Raw genomic sequence first — 20,973 nt, 5'->3', positions numbered from 1 at the left:
CATCTTAATTATTCACTTTTGCTGTATGTTGAAGACTTGCCCCTTTGCACCCGAGTTGTTTAGGACCCACCCTATTCGTCTATGCATACAAATCAGAAACATATATTATTTCTCTTTTATTGGTAATGAGAATTCACATGGAAGATGGCGTCCTGTCCCCCACGTTACCTACAAGCCCGCCCCTTGTTTGCAAACCAATTTGCAATAGAAAAGAGAACCCATTTTGAAAGAAATCCCAGTAGCAAAATAAAGTAATTACAAATGCACATTCTAGTTTAAAAAGCAAAGTGGGCTGCCAGATCTTAAAAGTAAGCAAGAAAATTCAAAGCACTCCAGTAATCTGCAGGAGCAGTTCGAGAACATACCCTAATACCCGCCTTCTTCTCAATGCAATTTATAATGTGAACCAATGTCCCACCATTTTTAAAAGGGTAAATTAGAAAGTTTTCAAAATCTATCAATTCCACCTGGAAATAGCACTGAGACACTAATGACCCCTCCTCCCCACACCACTATTTTACTAAGGAGTAATAGGTTAGCCAATAATATTGTTAGCTAGTATAGGGTAGGTCAGGGAGAAGAAAATCAGCCAATTACAGTTTTAGTCCTCCTATCCCCAGTGTGTGTTTTGAATCAGCCTTTTAAATGAGAATGTTCCTTTAGTATTTCACATTCAAAACCTGTTATTTCCTCTACTGCCACAGCATTTATCCAAGATATCCTCTGCGATACTAAGCTTTGCAAACCATCTTTCATCTTTGCTACTTTTAGCGCATGCAAATAGTCATCTATTAAAACAGAGTTTTTCAACCTTTTTGGGTCCATTGCTCCATTGACCAACTACATTCTTTCGGCGGCACCCCTGTGGGGCTCAGGAGCCCAGTTATGTCACCCCTTGCCTGCAGAGCTGGCAGCCTCTCATGCTTTTTTGAACACCCTCCCTTGTGGGGTGTTCCCTCTGCCTCCTCTCTTCTCCCCTCTCATTGGGACTTTCCTGGGCAGCTGCCCCTGCTGCCCCTGGTCTCTGAGCCCCAAAGAGAGGTGCCTCCTCCCACTGCCCCACTGGGGCCTGGGAAGCACCCCCTGGCCAGCCCCAGAGGCACCATTCACCCGGAGAGCTTGTAGCTGAAACAAACACCCACAGAAGTCTTTGGGAGGCAGAGATGCGAGAGGGCACCAGAGATGGGAGGGAAGGAAAGAGGGACAGAGGCCAGTGTTGCCCGCCGCACATCTGGCCATCATTCAAGGTACCCCAATGAGCCACAGCACACTGGTTGAAAACCACTGTATTAAAACAAGCCCAAGCCATTGTGTTCTAAAAACAACCTCCAATAGAAGAATTGTGTTAACTGGGATCCTCTGATTAGAATAACATTACAATGAACATTCCTATTCCACCATGTATGGTTGATATTCTGCAGTACCCATACCTATTAAATCTCCTCCTGTAAACCATAATCACAAGATTTCAATAACTGATCTTCATTCAGAAAGCACTAAACTACACTGGGCAGCTTGGAAATGTGGAGTACTCAAAAGAAAAGGAATGATTGGAGGTCTGTGTTGTAGGAACCCAGAAGTGGGTGCCTTGTTGCTGTCATTTGACAATTGACTGGTTTAAATATTTCTATATATTTCTATTGGGAGGGGAGGGTGTAACCCTCCATGCACACTTTCCTGGGAATAATTAATTGATGTTAAGGCTAACAAGCTTTAGAGAGTAAGTTTTGAGGTTAAGGCTAGTAAGTGCAATTGAGTAGTCACTGACATGAGTAAGTTTAAGGCTTTTCCAGGGTTGTACAAACCATGTTAATCCAGAACAAAAATCTGGAGCACAAAAGGGAAAACTCAATTTTATTGATTACAGATGAAAGGCAAATACAATTCGAAACAAACATGCAAAAGGCTTCCTCCAGTGGTGGAAATAATTTCCCATCAACGATGGCTCACTGTAACTTCAAGTTGCACCTTCTGCAAAGTGGAATTGAGGCAAGGCTTTACACATGAAACAGGCAGGCAGCTGTGGAACCTGTTGTCCACTGAGTTCTTCATAGCCTTGTCTTCAGTTGATACAACTGGAGTTTGTTGTGTCAGCCACCAACTCAGATGACTTTAAGACATGTCTGATGGTCACACTTTGAGCATCTCCTCTCCTGTCAGGTGGGGACCACTCTCCACATCCTTGTGACTGTTTCCTCCCCCCCTTGCACCTTTCTCCAAAATGCAACTGGTTCCACAGCACATTTGTGGGGAGGAGGGAATGGTGGCAGAGCCTCAAAGGAGTCTGCATAGGATCGAACAGTTAGCTCTGCTCTAAGACATAATTCATGTTTGAAAAGTAGAGCCATCTGTCAATTTTGCTTTGTGAGGCATTCGTGGCAGCACCATCATAAACAAGGGAAAGAAAACTCTATACCACAAGGAAGTTCAAATATGTCATGTGCTCAATATAAATAATGCCAACATATTTGAAAGCTACCTTAAACCTGGACTACCAAATAATGATCATAATTATATCATGAAATTGCCTACCGGTAGAGTAAAAACTGGAAATACAGGAGAAGATATGAGGTGTAAATAAGAAATAAAGGAAAATAACTGAAGAGAAAGAAAATAGGTGAATAAAGAAGACATACACAGTTAAATAAAGACACATCTCTGTTTCTTGGCCAGGGTGAAAAATAGGCAAAAAGAATGTGATCCACTGGTAAAAGATTCCAGGCAGTGACATAAATATTGTCTGTGGGGATAATCTTACAAACCATTATTTATCTGGCAGTACATATTAGTCTTCTCCCTGGGGTAGATTCTGCCACCATTACTCATGTTGAGAAGCAGCTTACATGGCAATTGGTCCCATTGAAATGAATTACTGTTAGAGATTCATGTAGGTGTGCTTTTACTGTGGTTGAAATTTAAGTTATTTATATATTGATATTGTATATGTACATGCGCATCTATAGGTGTATATGGGAAGTAAGTAACAGTATAAGGCTCTGGGTCATATTTGGTGAACATTTCACAAAACATTTCAGAATGAGTGTAATTATTGAAAGGGTTAATCATATAAACAGATACATTAAAATAATGTAACAGCACAACATTATTTTTACAGTTCAGTACAGCTTTGGACTTTGTGGTGCAACCAATTGCTCTGGAAATAAAGCTCATTTGATTTGTCTTTTGATTTCATAATGTTCTCATACAATTCAGACTTGTTATTTATGAGTGTGTGCTACTGAGCCTATTTGAAAATCAAATATATCCCAGTTGTTTGGATTCTTTTTTCTTTCAAAATAGCCCCCAACCAAACAAACCTGTGTTTATGTTGAAAGACAAAAAGCATGTCAGTTGATATATAGGCCAAAGTGGAATATATTATTGTGAATTTACTGTAATCATTGTTCTAGCTGACTGGGTTTTAAGTCATGAAACAAATAGAGTAACTTAAAAGTATCAATTTTAGGGCTAAAGGGCTTCTTTAAATATTGTCAGTTCACCAACGCACATGCACACACAGTCTGCCTGGCTTTGGTTTGTTTTTCAGCACAGGCAGACATTAAAATTCCATCTGAGTGCTGTCTTTAAATTGCTTTGATGCTAGGTGGGTTTCAACCCTGACCTGTCCTGACGGCAAGTGATGGCTGTTACAAGCTTCGGATCAATATTCATAGCGGGTGTCCAGGACTGATAACACTATCCAAGACAATGTTCCCTATCAGTGTGGACAGCTGAGATATTGTACCATTAGCGGTGTTGTTTTAAATAACCTGATCCATTTCTGGGTCTATATAATGAATTTTACAGTTTAGATATTATCTTTAAGAAGAAGCGACTCGTAGCAGTGAGGCAAATCAATGGTTCCAAGACTCCTTGGCTTTTCTTGAAATAAAGTAGACTATAATTCCAACTCTGTTTCTTATATATTCTTGAATTGTGGCAAGCCAGTGATTGTGTTAACAATAAAAAGCATCTGCACTTTATCAAGAGAGTAAAAAAAAAAAAAACCCACACAACATTGCCTAAGTTTGAACATACTTGATAAAATCTCTCATATAGTCATAAAACACCATGGAACGGGCCACTTCTTTCCACAACAAACTAATGAGGTTTTAAGGTATTTGTATAAGGTGGCAGTCTGGTGCTTTATAAACTGAGAGTGGCTAACCTACAACCCAATTAAGACCAGAGCTCACATGCTCACTTTGGCAGTAACCCTCCCTCTATTGAACACAGTGGAACTTATTTCAGAACTAATATGCATAGGATTGGGCTGCCGCACCTAGTTGATGTGTTTTCGTCTTTCAGATGGTCCAATTTTGAAGCCACGTCAGATTATATGACCTTTTGGTCAATTCTGGCTCAATGTTGCATAAGTTTTAAGTTACTTATATACTGTATATTATTTTCAGTTAAAACTATTTGGGCACAAACCTAAGAACTCTGGTGAAATGAGTGTTTATAGTCTATGGCCTTGACTGCACATGAATCAGCTAAAATAAAATGTTAGTTTTTGTTGCTATTGTGGGCCATTTATCACAAGTAGAGTGCATGCTTTGCATTCAAAAGGTGCTAGGCTGAGTCCCCAGCATCTCCAGCTAGGGCTAAGAAACTCTTGCCTGAGTCACTACTTGTCAGTGTAGAAAACACTGACTGAGCTAGATGAGCCAATGGTCTGACTCAGTATAAGTTGGTTTCCAATCCCAATGCTCCATCAGTATAGCTGAGAGCCAGATAGCATCAGCTAAACATTAGGAGAAGCTACCTTAAAAGAGCTGTTTGACAGCAGAGGGGGTGGTAGAGGATTTTCTTCGCTGGAGGTATTTGGATAGCCATCTCTCAAGGATGTTGTACTTGCATCCTGTACTGCAGATCTTGGCTGGATTAGAACAGCCTTTTGTGTTGGAAGTGTAAAGAAAAGGAAGGGACTTTTTATCATATGTGGTGGGATTGTAATGAAATTAAAAAGTTTTGGGAAATGATATACAATGAGCTGAAGAAAATGTTCCGTCTAACATTTGTTAAAAAACCTGAAGCATTTTTGTTAGGAATTGTAGGAAAAGACCTGCCAAGGAAAGTGGAAAATATATTCATGTATGCAACAACGGCGGCAAGAGTCTTAATAGCACAAGGATGGAAGAACGAGGAAATCCCGACTAAAGAATTATGGCAAGAGAAACTGATGGACTACGCAGAACTGGCAAAATTGACACACAAACTACGGGACAAGGATAACTGTGACTTTAAAGATGAATGGGAACCTTTTACAAAGTACTTAAAGAAACAACAAAGTGAACTGGACTCCTTGGCAGGTTTTGAATAAACAATCACAAACTTTTTATTGACAAAAGCTAGTCAGATAAATTAAGGATCTATACAATTTTGTAAGATACAGAGAATAACATTTGTTGATAAACCAGAGAGAGGAGCTGAGGGAAGTCAGGGGAGGGGGGTTACTTTATGGGGAGGGGGAGGGTGAAAAATAGGGGGAATTAAGGCTGATATGTTTTTTGATAAAATGTCTTGTTGAAATTCCTAATAACAAATATTTTAAAAAGAAAAGAAAAAAGAACAGCCTTTTGGATCTCCAGATGTTGCTGCACTAAAATTTCCATTGCCACTGACTAAGCTGGCTAGGGCTAATGGGAGTTAAAGTCCAACAACATCTGGGCAATCAAGGTTGAAGAACTCTGCACTGGGTGATTTCCAAGACCCCTTCCAACTGTATAGTTCTATTATAAGTGTTACTCTATTTCTATCAAAAGTCCCCAAGACTACTCAACCAATCTGCATCAACATGTGTTATTAGAAAGCCCATCAGCTAAGAAGAAAGATGAAGAGGTGTGATTTAACAAAAGTTGCTAATAAAATCTGGCATTTAGATCTGATGGCCCTTTTATGGCACCTGAAAGTGTGCATTGGACTGGCCCATCTGAAACATCAGAGAAGTTAAGTCAATGGCAGCCGGAGGGGCTTTGAAAGCACCCGGCCACACTTGATATCAGAATGGATCAGCTAGCAGTTTCAAAAGAGGCAGTACATAGGCACAAAGGTTAAGATGTGACGAGGGGAAGAGATAAGGATGAGATTTCACGGAGAAAGGAGTATACCCTAACAGAGAGATGAGCCCGTAGTTAATCCTGAAATTGTGGTGCTGGTCTGTGAGCCTCGCTGTGTTCCTGTTCTTGGATCATTCTCCACAGCCACACTTCCCATAATTGTTCCTGCCTTTTCATCTCTTCTCATCCTCTCTATCTCATAAGGCAGAGATGGAGAAGCTGCAGCCCTCCAGATATTCTTGGATGCCAACTCCCATCAGCTGTAGGCAGCATGAACAATGGTCAGGGATGATGGGAATTAGTGTGTGTGTGTGTGTACCTCCTAACTTCATCAAACTGCGTAAGACCACATGCATTTATTTACTGCATTCTATCCCACCTTTTTCTCCAAGGAGCTCAAAGTGCCATATATGGTCATTTAATCCCCACAACCACCCTGTGGGGTAGGTTCGGCTGAGAGGTTGTGACTGCCCAGTGAGCTTTGTGGCTAAGGAGGGATGTGAACCCTGTTCTCTCAGGTCTGACACTATAACCACTGCACTACACTGGCATTCCTGCTCGCTCTCGCTCGCTAGGGTCCCCATGGGATTGGTTTGACCTCCCTGCAGCAGTGTCCACAGCAAAGAAATCTCCACAACCTGTCACCAGCACTAAGTCTACTTATGAGCCCACCAATTAGCTAAGTGGGTTAGAGCATGGTGCAGGTTGCAGGTTCGATCCTTGTAAGAGACAGCTGCATATTCCTGTATTGCAGAGGGTTGTACTGGAATCGATCCTGGTTGATCACGGCTCCTGAGCCCCACCCCCAAAAAGCTCAACAACTTTGGTCAATCCAATGGGTAGATCACTGCCAGTTTTGTTTTTTTATATAGTGGGATTAGATTGCAGTTTCTTGGAAGTTGGACAGCCCTGGATGATCCTCTGGTGGGGTTGCCATCCTTGTTCTGGCAAAAATACAGGGCGGGGCTGGGGGGGTGTCAAAGTATTTTTCACCTGGTGCTGAAGCGACTCCAAAGCAACCCATTTACAATCTATTGCAACCTAACAGGATCGCCTCTCTGGAATTTGTTGTCACGCACACATGCCCCATACACATAAATTTGTAAATCTCCCTGTGCTTTGCTACCAAGTACATGACCTTTCACACACACGCATTTGGAGAGGATCCCTAACCTGACACAGACAAGCCCTGAAATACAGGGCAAAGCATTTTACATTGAAATGCGAGTCGATCCTGTATTATACAGGACAGGTGGCAACTTTTCCAACTCTGGAATTCTGTGATTCTACGCCCAGCCGCCGCCCCGCCCCCCATGTCCCAGGCAGCGCCGATCAACGCCCGTCTACTCGGAAGCAAGTCGGCGGCGCTCACTCCTCCAACAACTGCTTGCAGGCCCTGAGGCGCCGTTCGCAGCCTCCGCGTCGGCGGGCGACTACATTTCCCAGACGCCTCGGCGGGCAGGAAGGGTTTGGGAGGCGGCGGCGGAGAATGTGCGCGCTGGTTGTGGGCAGGCTGCACGGGCTGCTCTGGGCGATGGCGGAGTGGGGGAAGCACCTTGCGGGCGTGGAGGGGCTGGTGCTAGACATCAGCGGGGTGCTTTATGACAGTGGAGGCGAAGGAGGCGGAGTCCCCATTCCCGGATCTATAGAAGCAGTGAAAAAGTAAGTGGGGACCCGCGGAGCCCCTAGGCTGCAAGTTTCTTGTCCTTCACAGAACTCCTTCCCTCTGGAGAGCCCAGGAGACCTGTCCTCCTCGTACAGCGTACAACCATTTACAGTATAATGTCAGAGCCCTTGTGGGAGCTCCGAGGAGGAGGAGGAGCGCACTGCAGTCGTGCTTTTTCTCAGCGAGAAAAGGGGTTCAGATAGGGAACGTCTTTGCACTTTGCCTTTCGCACTTGAAAGGGAAAAAATGCCAGGGGGGAAATAAAAGGCGAGATTCCTTCGGCGCGGTTGTAGAACAGGGCTGCCAGCCCTGGTTGGTTTAGGAACGTAGGTAGCGGCTCCATCTAGCTCAGCGCTGTGTACACTGACTAGCAGTGGCTCGGCAGGGTTTCAGGCAGCGAGCCTGTCCCTGCCTGACCCGGAGATGCCACAGGTGGAACCAAGGACCTTCTGTAGGCAACACGTGAACTCTGCTACTGACCTGCAGTCCTTCCCACACAGCTGGCAAGTCATTAAAATATAACAGGTAGGATCTGAAGACTGTCTGTGAGCCACACAACCCTGAACTGAATGATGTCCTGCCCCCTGATCTCCCCCTCAGGTTGGCTCTCAGTGGCTGTTGTAGTAAATTGACACACATTCTGTACACATGTACACACATTTTTGCTGCAATGGCCACATGTTTCGTCCGCTAATGCTGATGGTGCACACCAGACATTGGTATACTGCATTTACAAATAACATAGAAAGGTGCTACAATACACTGTTGTTTTTGCTGTAACAGGCTAACAAAACAACTAGAGAATGTATCAAAGTTGCATATCTTCTATACTTGCATTATTTTTAATCTGATCGCTACCAACTCTAGTGTTTTCAAAAAAAAACCAGCTAGCGTTTTAAAATATAGTTGCATAAAGCAATTGTTCCTTCTAATAAACAGAATGAGCATTAAGAGACAACCTTTTAAAAAGTTGACAAGATCAGATGAGCAAGCTGAAGTGTAGCGTGATCTCTAATTAAAATGAAAATAAAGCGTGTTTTGTAAAATATATATTAACTGTTGAGGTATAATCCCTAAAAATAAGTGTCTGGCAAAAATGCAGTTAATTTATCCAGAATTAACATTAATTTTCAGGTATACTTTGAATTACAGGGAAGGGGGGCAGGACAAGGTCTCTTGTCAAATCCAGTTGTGCTGGGAAAACCCATATTATTTTGAAGTAGAAAACGCCCCAGGCAGGTGATCTTATTGTGGCATCTTTGTCCTGTTAGAGCTTCCTAGTGTGGTGACTATTGAGTTGATTCCTTTTCTTTACTGCCTGGAGGTACAAAAAATTCATTGCTACTGAGAATAATGGCTACTTCTCCTTCACAGAAAATGGGGTGGCAGTATTAACACTGATAGGAATATGAAAAATAGAATCATGAACATACAGGGGCCATCTAGTTATCCTTTGCTGTGCGGTGCAGAATCACCCTTGTACCAAGCCCCTACAGATGAATTCATGCAGTCCAAAATAATTATGTATCTCAGACAAATATGTGGCAGAAAAATTCATTGAAATTACTTCTGTAACAAGTCAGTCTACAACCCAGTGGGCAAAGTCAGAAAAACAACAACCAACCCAGGGTTGCTTACCCAGAAAGGATTCTTCCTCCTGACTCCACGTATGATAATCAGTGAAAGCTTGAGTGTGAGTAAACTAAACCCTCTTTCTTTCTTATAGACTTCCTAAGACAATTTACATCAATAATAAAATTTCATTAAAACATACAGTGTGAATCACAATAAAACCTTTTAAATAAGCTGTTGAGTCATCTGATGGAAAATAACTGGTACGATCCACCAGTATGTTCTGTTGAGTAAGCCTCATTCACCTAGTTTGCATGTAATGCTAAGCCAAACCATAGTTTAGTGTGAGCAAGCAAGTGTGCAATTTCCTGGATGAAAGATTGAAGCCGCATTACATGAGGACTAATCAATTGGAGTTGCACAAGAGCACCAAATTATTCTCAATTAGAGAACCAGATATCCTTTTCTACTAGCATTGCTCTTTCATAGCTCTCATTTATTTCAATCTCTCATTGTGGCATTTCCTGATACTTTGGTGGAAGGAATCATGCTCACATGCAGGGTAAGAAGAAAATTTCTTTTGGCTCAAATGGGCCACACTTGAAGTACCAGAAATAAATCAAATTGGATATTTTGTAAATTTTATCTGTTCTAAATCTATTCATTGATCTAAGTTTGCATGTGGCCTCTTTGAACATGTGCAAAACAGTAGGGCAGTGCGAAGGCACTTTCCCACTGTGGTTCTCCAGCAAGTGGTATTGTGTTTGTGATCCTGAATGTAGTCTTTAACTATTATGACTAGTGCCTATTGATATCCTCATCTTCCGTGAATTTGTCTAATCCCCTTTTAAAGCTGTCAAAGTTGGTGGCCATCAACCACATCTTGTGGTAGCTTATTCCATAGTTTAGCTATGCGCTGCATGTAGAAATGCCTCTGAAAGCCTGTGCTGAATCTTTTGCCCTTCGAGTTCATTGGATGACCTTGGATTCTAGTATTATGAGAGGGGCAGAAATCCTTTTTCTTTTCCCAGACTTTTGTCTCTGCAGATTGCTTTCCCGTTACTTTGTGTTGCTTTGTTTTGCGTTTATTTTTAGTGCCATTTTCTGTTAGTGGGAACTTGTAAAATCCATAAAATAAAGTAAAAATAAAATGGGACTGCTGTAGTGTATGATGCAAGGCCTCTTCTGGTATTACACATATGGACCCAAAATGTCCAGGGAGCCTCCATGGATACAAAAGGCTCCTCACTTCACACAGCTGCCTTCCAGGAGTAGGAAGGCAATAAAAGTGGCAACTGGGTGGGTGGAGTTAGTGCCTTCGTTCTGGCTTCCTGCACCCCCCCACGTGTATTGTTGCCCATGTTTGTAGCAGCTGAAAAGGGTGGCAGACTCATTTTGCATAATCTGACTGTGCAAGTTGCTCTATCTACAGCTTTTTTGGTTATGTAAAATGTGCTGTATTCTTTTGCTGAGAACCAAAATCTATTGAGGCTGTCATGAGTAACAGTGGATACTTACTTGGAAACTTTGCCCTTTATTTCACATAATTAAGGCAGTGAACTATACATTAATTCTCTGCTTCACAATTGGATGAATATTACAAATAGTTTAAACCAAAGAGTTGTCTGTGCTGTCCTTGGAACCTTAGCTGTCTCTATTAGGCTTCGGTGTCTGTTGAGGTTTTTCAGTCGGACTACAAAATAGTAACCATATTGTTCATTGCCGTGCATGCTACAGCTCTTACGAGCTGTAATCTGTGCAGACAACTTAAGCTGTAATTTAACATCAGAAATATGTTGGTTGATATGGCAGCAAAACTAGAGGCTTCAGGCAAAATGGGCGATGCTGGCGTTCTGTTTGAATTGCTGGAAGCCTCTTGAGTCCAAGTCGTTCATTAGGGATTAGTATGTTTCAACAGTTAATTTGGCTTCAATGCTTATTTGACCCAAGGGAGAGTGGGAGACCATACTGAATCTTCAAAGTGTGCCTTGACATGCAAACTAATGATGGTCCCCAGGATGTTTAGTCCAAACAGTCAAATACATTTGGGCTAGGTCCACGGTAGCAGAAGAGCGAGTGGAATTTGCTCAGGCTGAAAATAACTGTTGCATCTTCTGTGGCTGGGAGCCAGTGTTGGGTTATATAAATATAATGCCTGTTCACATTGCTTCCATATACTTGTAGCCTGTCACTATACTGCAAATTTGTCCTGAACATGCTTTCCCAATTAGCCTATGAGATAGAAAATGCTTGAAGTCACATGTCTTTATAATGGGAGAATGGTAAGAGAGTCATTGAAATAAAGTTCGGAAAGAGGCTTGGATGGGCAGGGTTGGTTTATGACATTTTGCTGCCTAAGGTGAAGGATAAAATGGTTACCCTGAACCCTGTACATTCTAATACAGAAGCTAACAGGACTGGAAGTTGAATTTTATTTCAACACTGAAAGAAAGTCTTCCTACTTCTTTGCAATTTCCCATGGACCATTGTGGCTGTATTTCTATCAGACAACTTATTCTTTCCTAGCCTGTGAAATTATAAACCTTAATATTATAGCTTCAGGAGTGTGGTTAGTGTGTGTGCTTGTGTATAAGTTCATGTGAGAGATTTTTCTTTCTGCTTCACCAATAACCTTTCCCTTACAGCTAATTGAAATGTGTAATTAGCCGAGCTTGGTCTACTGCCTAAAGTCCATCAAGATGGAAGCATTAAAAACATCCCATCCTTTCTTAGTTTCTGTGTTTGCTTTGAAATGGTGAGGGACAATCTAACACTATAACCCTATATATGTCTCAGTGAGTTCAGTGAGACTTCCTTCCAGGGAAATGGGTATAGGATGCATCCTCTGGAACTTAACTTTTTGCGATGTTTAGGCCAATATATAATTATGGAGGGTTGCATGTGCTGGAAAAGAAAAACCAAACTGGAAGTTGAACAGCAACATTTCTCTTTACGTTTGATTAGCCAAGAACAGAATTTGCCTCATTATCCTTATTGCAGAAAAGCTCTTTTATCTAATAACTTGGATTGTTTCTCACAGTGTAATTATGGATGCCAGGATGCATGCAGTTGTCAGAATGATCCAGAGTAATCAAATTTCAATTGCTGAGTGAAGTTTCATATTAGGGTTTGATTTATGTATAGCTTGCAAAGGTTAACGCACTGTGGGCGAGTGCTAATATGTTATAATTTTTATAGCTGGCCACCAGCTTATTTGGTTAAGTGGATTACATGTCATCAAAGAATAGCTCATTGCATTCCAAAATAGTCACTCTTGTTTTGTCACTTTGTCAAAACATCTGTTGAGTATGTAAGCCTTTGTGTGCTTTTTATAACTTAATATGAAGTGTGACCACGGGCGTATATCCTCTGCCCTTGCTAGCAATTACTTTTATTGTTTTAATAGGCAAGGACACAAGTAAGAATCTTAGTTAAAAGCCCTTATCAAATCAGCCATAGCATCTCCTCTCTTCTGTGCTATTATTGCCCTGATTGGTTTATACAGCATCGACATGAGGCAAGTGATTTGCTTTTCATGTTGCAACCAGTGAGGAGTTGGCCAGTTACAATGCAGAAGGTGGTTAAAGAAGCAATAAAACATGCTCCGCCTGAGACCTGTTATTTGCATTTACAGCTGTATGCTGATAGCATATCCATTAGCATATACATCTGAAAAGCCCACAGCGGTTGGACATTTACAACATCCTGTTGTTTGGCCACTATAGGGCATCTGTTAGCACAACTTTCAACAGCGCTCTTTAAAAGAGGAACGGAAATCTTGGGCATCATGAGGCGGTGGAGCAGCTGGACAGTCCTGTTAGAATAAGATACCTGCAGAGTCTTACAAGGGCAGGATTGCCAGGGAACCTAGCAGAATTGGAATTGTAAAACAATTCAGTATGTAGGGGCGGGTTGCAGGGAGCCAGTACAGATGATCCTGCAAGCAGGTCTACAAAGACCCTGCTTGAGGTGCATGTGGAATAGACGTTTGCAGTGGCATCTGCTAGTTTCTATGAGTGGCAGTGATTGGTGATGCTTGACACATCAAGCTGCTTTTTTTTTTTAGGTAGATAAAATAGCTACACTTTACTTTTTGTATATTGAGGCCGAGTACTTTCCTTTTATTCTATATATGAAATCTTAACATTAATTATTTTAATTTGATGTATTCTGACATGCTCAATAAATGCAACAGTTCTAAAACAAGGCACAGTAGCTATATGATCCCACCTTTTTACCCTTTCTTTCCATCCCATATATCTTATCCCCCTAAGTTAGGGAACAATGTTTTTTATAACAATAATCGCTGAAGCATTGGAAATGCACATACGAGTTGTATGCAAGGAGACTCTTCCATACAAAAAGGTATTAAAAACATAAATGCACCAACATATCCCAAGTTGCTTTTCCATTTGTGTAACCAATGTGGCTCCGATACACTATGGCTTTCCATTTTCATGTTTAAGACTAGGGCAAGAGAAGGCTGACTACACACGACTCGTTCAGAGACATTATACCACTATGAGATTTGTGATCACTGACAAAGCTGAGAATTCAAAATGCTACATTTCCATTCCAGTGCCTTTTTAGTCAATTTACAGACCCCTGCATTGCCCCAACATTTTCTTCTAACCAGAGGATCTGTGTTCTTGTAGCATGAATCCCCAAGTAAGGTCAAAGCAGTTTGCTGCCACATAATGACAGTACCAAAGTTATTTGGGGGGACATGCTACTGTTGATAAAGCAGTTTTTTGCTAGCCCCAATTAATAAATCATCTGTTAAAACAGGCAGTAGTTCATAGTTCTATTTCCCCTATAAGACCTTTTAAAAAATATTGTATACTAGAGGATAAAACCATCCTTGCAATATTATGATCCCAAAAGAAATGGACACAAAATACCATATATAGAGAGTGTGTGTGTTTGCAGAATCATGGTAACTTCGCAGCTTTTAAAAAAGGTATGAAGCCGACTGAACCATCCACTTTAATTCCAGTTGTAAGGCCTTATTAAAATGAAGCAAAGAATTGCTTCCTTTCTGTTAGTCTCAAGTTAATTGTTTACCAACAGATGTTCTTTATATACGAAGTATAATAATGATTTCACAGTGGAAGTGTTGTATTGGATTTGATTGGCTTGATTGGCTTTTATAGATGATAATTAGTGACTTCAAAGGCAAACCGTTAACTATCCATCAGTATGAAACAAAGGCCAGTGTAATATGATTACTGGATTATATTACCCATAAAAATGTTGTGATTAAAGCAGCTCAGTATAGTAGTAATGGCAAATAAATTTATTTCCAGGACTGTACAGCTAATTAATTAATAGCTGAACTGCGAAGGTTCATAGGTGTCTTTGGGATAATCAAGGAGGGAAAAGCTCTCAATGCCTGTACAGATGAGCCTTTTTCATGCAATTTCAACTTGCAATCAGATCTCAATTACTCTGCTATCAGGCTCAAAGATCAGAGGGCTAATTGGTGAACATTTAATCAGTCACTTGCGTTAATGGATGATAGAACCCCAAGGCTACTAGTTTTAGGCTTTGAATTAGAAGAATAGGATTGAGGGCCCAATACTGTTGGACAGAGCTATGCATGCTTACTAAAGCCAAACAATGTGTTTTTTTCTATTGTCACCAGTTGCATGCCTGCTAGCTTTTGATGTAGCTTCAAACTCTGGCTGCTTGGCTCTTCATCTGTTTATCTCTCAAAAATATGTGTGGCTGCCAGTGGCTATAGTTAATTTATGCAGGGTATATTATTTTTGGTTCCCAGGAACCCCAAATATTTAGGTGTCAACCTGTGTAGAAAAGCAAAAAATTAAATAAACAGGGGGGGGGGGTGTCAAGATTTTAGCTTGCTACTTGTTTCTTGTCTAATTTTCTTGTTATGGAGTTAGGTATCATCTCAGTTGCCCTTCTGTTGCTCCAACCTTTGCTGAACCTCTTTTGCCTTTTAGGTGCAGCTGATGAACTTGCTCCTTTAGCTTTGAAGACCTATAATGTTCACAACGCTAGTATTGAATTGCTGTTGGATAGCGTAGCTCTAGTCTGCCCCAGTGCCCCAACTATCTGTGTTGCTATCTAATTATTCATTGCTTGCTGGGTGTGTGGTTTTGCTTCTTTCTGAGAGCTGTATTCTACTTTTGTTAACTGGCATCCTTTTGCAGTTCGGTGATACAACCATACTCATTAAAAATCACCCTCTAGGGTGGCCCAGTTTTCTGCCTCACATAGTAATATTGACCCTCTTGCCTTCTTGCTGTACATGAGCTTGACACAGCTCACCTTTTTTTTGCTGCAAGTTTCTGTTATATATCTACCAACTATCTTTCCTGCTCCTTTTTGGCCTTCCTTTTCTTTAAAAATACTGGAAAATGAGAAGGTGCCTAAGGAAAGACCACAAAGTAGATGAAAGGAAAGGAGGGCATCGCCTCTGAACGTAAGTGAGAACTTAATTGATGAAAGTTTTGAGCAAAGACAAGAGAGCATAAAAAAGATATAAAACTTTGTAATTTAAGGTTACCAGGGTTGAGATAATATGGAAAAGGACTGTGAAAGTAAGTGGATGCCGAAGTCCTTTTAAAGAGAGATATTAAAGATCAAAGCAATTACATTAGTGTCATTTTTTGGTGTAGCTCAGTAAATAACAGAACACTTCCTTGTACTGTTTGTAGAAGCAGGAGTGTTGATAATCTACAGAAACATTCCAGTATTCTTTGTGCTAGTATTCCCTCGTTTGCCTAGAATTGTGGCTTTGCTTATCATAATTTGATAAATAGATTTTGATAGATTTTGATGACTTCAGTCTGTGATGTGGGGCGCTGGGCCTGCTGAACTTTCCTTAGTAGCTGGCAACAGACCGGGAGCCCACTTGCATTCTATTAATGGCATCGTTAATGATTACTTGAAGACCCAGGGATATAAATAATGTTGATGAATTTTCAGTACGTTCCCATTGAGTAAAACTGTTCTGTTACTCTGGCAAGGGAATGCTCAGCCTGAAGAATCTTGCAGAGTCTCTATCTTGATAGAAGGGGGTTTCCATAAGTGAGCAACACATGATTGATAGGTGCTTCTGGTTTAACACTGCTTGTTGCCAGACTCGAATTTCAGCCTTGCAGAAATACACGTATATCTGATAATCAACAAGTACACTTTGTGTGGAGGTTCACTGTGACATAAGAAAACTAATTTCCTTCTATGATGCAAACTTTGAGAAACCGCTTCTGCTAATCTCTCTCCCTCCCTCCCGCTCTCCCTCTCTCTCTCTCTCTCTCTCTCTCTCTCTCTCTCTCTCACACACACACACACACACACACACACACAGACACACCAACAAACCTGAAATTCTTATTTAACAAGTGTGGCAGTCTCATTACACTGAAATGCACAGAACACATAATGCTGAAAATTAACTAGTTCAGAAACAAATGGCTGTTGAAGTTGTGTTTTGGGCTCCTTCCTCCTCTTAAACACTCAGATTCTCCCCAATTTCCTGGTTCATTGCAAACCACAGCTTGACAAAACCCTCCAAATCAGGCAAAACATATTTTACCACTTGTGTGCTATTGAAAACCATGGTTTAAAGTGGGTTTCCTGTTTTGGTTAAGAGGAAACAATGGTTTGTCATGAACCAGGAAACAAGAGAGAAAATTGGAAGACATGAGGGAACGGGGAGCATGTGAAGCAGAAGCATAGCCTGATGCTTATATCTGAAACAGGATAATGTTTATAATCATAATATCAACTGTCAACCAAACTTTGAACTCGTTGTGTGTCTCCCATAGATTTCTGGGTCTTAAATAGCATTCCTTTTAAAAATCTGAACCTTTCCATTGCACTGTGGACTAGTGAAATATATGCGGCGGTATCATAAATGGAAGCTAACAGGCAAGGGAAACAGAAGTAAGTTTAGGCAGTGAGAATTTTCTTGGCCTAGAAAATAATCTGAAATTGCCTGCTGTAATTCTGACATGGCTAGTGAAGGAGACTGTGTGAAATACAGTGGAACCTCGTGTTACGTACTGTCCTCCTTGCGAACGCTGCGGGTTACGAGCTCCACTAACCTGGAAGTAGATGCCCCTTGTTGCGAACTTTGCCCTGGGATGCAAGCAGAAGTCGCGCACCAACAGCGCGGCAGCAGCAGGAGGCGCCATTAACGAAAGCGTGCCTCATGTTATGAGTGGTTTCAGGTTACAAACGGACCTCCGGAACGGATTAAGTTCGTAACCAGAGGTATCACAGTGAAGGGAATTTCTGTGCCAAGAAAAATAGTAAATGATGAAGCACCATATCTACAAGTGGGAATTTGAAACAACTTGTATATATCTGCTTATATATACAACAATAACAAATTTTCTAGTTCCCCAGTTCACCCTTTCCATCATAATTGTGGATACATCCCTGAGTTTCTTCAGGTTATGGGTGTGGTATGAGGAGATATATGAAAATATTTTTAATTTCAGTGAGGAGCTGTCCCTTATGCTATGCCAGTTCTTTGAACTGACCTTTACCTCATTCTGACAGAACAGGACAAGACTCTGAGTGACAATGTCCCACAATGCAATTACTGTGCGTCAGATGAGCTGGTCCCTTACAAATCACCTCGAACTTTACACATCTGCTGGCTGTCAGCATCTGCCAGGTTCATTCACCCGAAAATAATGAAAAAAAACTCTCATTATTGTGCCATAACAGGTAAAGTGTTAGGACAATTATTGGACATCCTGAGTGACCTTGTACAGTCTTAGCCAACTGCCCTTGCCAACATATTTTTGGGTCAGCCTATGGGTATGTAAAATAGAAACCCTCTTCCCCCACCCCTCCCTGATTTTAGATGACATACAGGTTATGACACAAGTTGGGAGTGGGAGAGAAGAGAGAAATCTGGGGATCCTGTCAGAGCATCGTTATTTTCTAAATTGCTGCTGCGCCTTCTAGAAAAAGGAAAAACAAAGTGAAGATTCAAACTCAACCGCTAAGGTGAATTCACTTGCAAATCTAGGACTTAGTACATTCCCCCTCCCCTTTATATTTGACTTCAGTTTATAATGACTACTGGCAAACCTCGGAGATATTATGGGTTCGGTTCCAGACCAGTGCAATAAAGTGAATATTGCAATAAACTGGTACACAGTATGTAGTAGAAATGATTGATTCCTTGTAAATTAATACCACTTTGCAATATTTAGCTGCTTCAAACAGTGCTTTTGCAAAGGGCTTTAATCTCTGCTCATCTGTTGATGAGTGGGGATTAAATCCTGCTGCCATAGCTGTGTGATCTTGTTTCCTGCTGGGAACAGGGCATGCAGCCAATGCAGGGTTAAGCCCTATTTCTCCAACTCATCAGCTGACATTACCAGTGACATCAGCTGGTGAGTTCATGTGTGTGTGTGGGGGGGGGAATTGCTTCGCAGACCAAATTGGACCCCTGGTGGGCCAAGATTAACCCATGGACCAGGGGTTCCCCACCTATGTAATACAGGTTGAAAAGAGAGGTTAACTTCCAGTCTTAAACATACAAGTGCCAGTAAGAATATTGGCAGTGCTGCCTACCTAACAGACTTTATGTGAGCCAGGGCTTAGGAGGATTTAGTCTGGCATTCTGTTTTCAGTGCCAAAGCTCAGTCCTGAAACTTCCCAGGGTGAATAACAGCTTCAGGGTAATTTAACCCCTTCCTCTCCCCTCATTCTGGGGTCCCAGATACCCCTATGGTTCTTACTTAAACCTTGACACATAAATTACAGCTCCCATAGTTTGGTCCTCAGAGTCAAGATACCAAATGGCTTGGCAGTCCTAGAAAGCCTGATGCAATGGAACTTCTTTATCTTCATTTCTGTCATACAGGTGTGTGCAATGCCACATACCTTTCTTCTATGATTTTCTTTTCAGTTCTGTGGTTGTACTTGTCAGAAGAGTATGTTCTCAAAATGTTGGTAGTGCCAGAGATTTTTTAAAAAGTTGGTGCGCTTTGCTGCAAAACGAGTTGTCAGTGGACCTAGTTCAGCTCCATGCATGCCGAATGTCTGTATTACAACCATTTTTCCTTCTCTTAATTCAGATAAATGTTTAGGGAGGTCTCTTAGGGCAGTTCCTAAGTCATGGATGGTAGCATCCAAAAGAAATGAAAACGAAAATACACCAAAGAGGAGATACTTGGCTGAGTGCAGGTTTGAGTCAGCCATTGTTATTCCGTTTCCAGTTGTTGTTGAGCCTTCTTTACCAGTTCTGTTATTTCATAGTGAAGAGCTCGCCAAAGGCTCCATGTTGTTTGATTATGGTTCAGCACACCTGACACTTGGCAAACCTTCCATCTGGAATTGCCCCTATGCTTATGATCTCAAGCAAAGCATTGCTGCATTGATTGTAACTCTCTTTGCTGCCTTCCCATATTGATACAGTGTGTTGGCCCAAATTCATTGACTATTCAAGTAGCCAGCAATACCTAATAGCTGTTTGAGTTAATCATGCCCTACAGTTATTATTTCATATATGTGGCAATACAAGTTGTTCTTTAAGCCAGATTGTTAGAATCCTAGAATTAACTCTGAACACCTTTGCTGAATTTAAAATATATTATTATTATTTTGTTTTTATACTCCAGTGTAAACTATATTTGGAATAACAGATGTGAAGTACTGTCATCTAACTGTCACACCAATTGTTCATTGTTCTGAGAAGGTCACATCATAATTCATTAACAGTAATTATTCCCTGGGTACACACTGCACTTCTTTACCTCAATTGCTTCATTAGCCCATGAGTGATTCTCACATTCGTTGCTGCAATCAATGAAGATATATTTATAATGTACAAGTGGATGCTATTAGTTACAATATATTAACTGCCTAATTTAAAATGGAAAAGCTATCTTTATGAAGGGCAATTAACCACTAAGTGTAATTGATAATTCACATACCTATGATTAGGAAAGACAAATAATGCCAAAAGAATGATTCTGGAGACGACATCTTTGGACATTTTAAATGGTCATAAGATGTCTGTGTCGTGCCCCCCCCCGCCATGGGACTACATTTTTCAGAATTGCTTCTGATATATATATTTTGCTTGAATTTACTTAATATGTTATCCTTAATACAAAAGGTATGGATTTTGACCTCTTTGAAAAATCTTATTTTCACACTCTCTTATTTTATCATTATTTAATATCATTATATACATACTTCAGCATACAAATTCCACATCCTTTACAAACCTAATATGAACAGATATAAGTAAATATACCAATCATTCTTCAATCTCATCAACAAAAAAATTGTATATTGGGCAGCGCAACCCACCCCCTGATCTGCTGTTGAACAAGGCAGACATATTCTTCCATCTAGCTTTGCTCAGCTCTGCCACTGAAGAGCTCCTTAATGAACCCCTCAAACTGTGGGTAGGTGGAAGTGTAATCCAGGCTTGTTTGCTGCATCAGCCTGTGATGTGGCATAAAAAAACAACAACAGGATTTCTTGCCCTGCTTCTTCTGCCCTGGCCAGTGTGAACAATTGGGTTGTGTGTGCAGTGTAGCTCCACCACTCAGTGATGGCTTCCTGCAGCCCTGGTAGGTTTAGGTAACCCATTATTCTTTCATCTTTTATGAAGTTGAACCTAACTCTTCATTAATTTAACCCTGTAAGGGAATCTTTACTAATGTTTAAAAAATG

At 41.0% G+C, this 20,973-nt stretch overlaps 1 protein-coding gene and 1 long non-coding RNA gene across 4 annotated transcripts in view; one reads left to right on the top strand and one right to left on the bottom strand.

Moving 5' to 3' along the window:
• Nucleotides 1-1,828: 1,828 nt before the first annotated feature.
• Nucleotides 1,829-4,895, bottom strand: LOC310706915. The gene is made up of 2 exons (XR_014526243.1): nt 4,766-4,895; nt 1,829-2,284 (listed from the first exon to the last, which is right to left on the bottom strand). It is a non-coding gene; the product is annotated as an uncharacterized lncRNA (long non-coding RNA).
• A 2,613-nt stretch (nt 4,896-7,508) lies between these two features.
• Nucleotides 7,509-20,973, top strand: part of LHPP (phospholysine phosphohistidine inorganic pyrophosphate phosphatase) — a 104,818-nt gene continuing 91,353 nt past the window's right edge. For all 3 annotated transcript variants that reach the window (XR_014526900.1, XM_083506235.1, XM_083506234.1), the window contains exon 1: nt 7,509-7,721. Coding sequence is in view for 2 of the 3 variants with exons in the window: in XM_083506235.1 (XP_083362361.1) it covers nt 7,549-7,721 (173 nt within the window). In the remaining variant the exon portion in view is untranslated. The remainder of the gene's footprint in view (nt 7,722-20,973) is intronic.

The sequence above is a fragment of the Podarcis liolepis genome, assembly GCF_965112155.1.
Source record: "Podarcis liolepis genome assembly, chromosome: 5".
Lineage (NCBI taxonomy): Eukaryota > Metazoa > Chordata > Lepidosauria > Squamata > Lacertidae > Podarcis > Podarcis liolepis.
The sequence above is the reverse complement of the archived record's forward strand: the minus strand, read 5'-3'. Positions and strand labels throughout refer to the sequence as shown.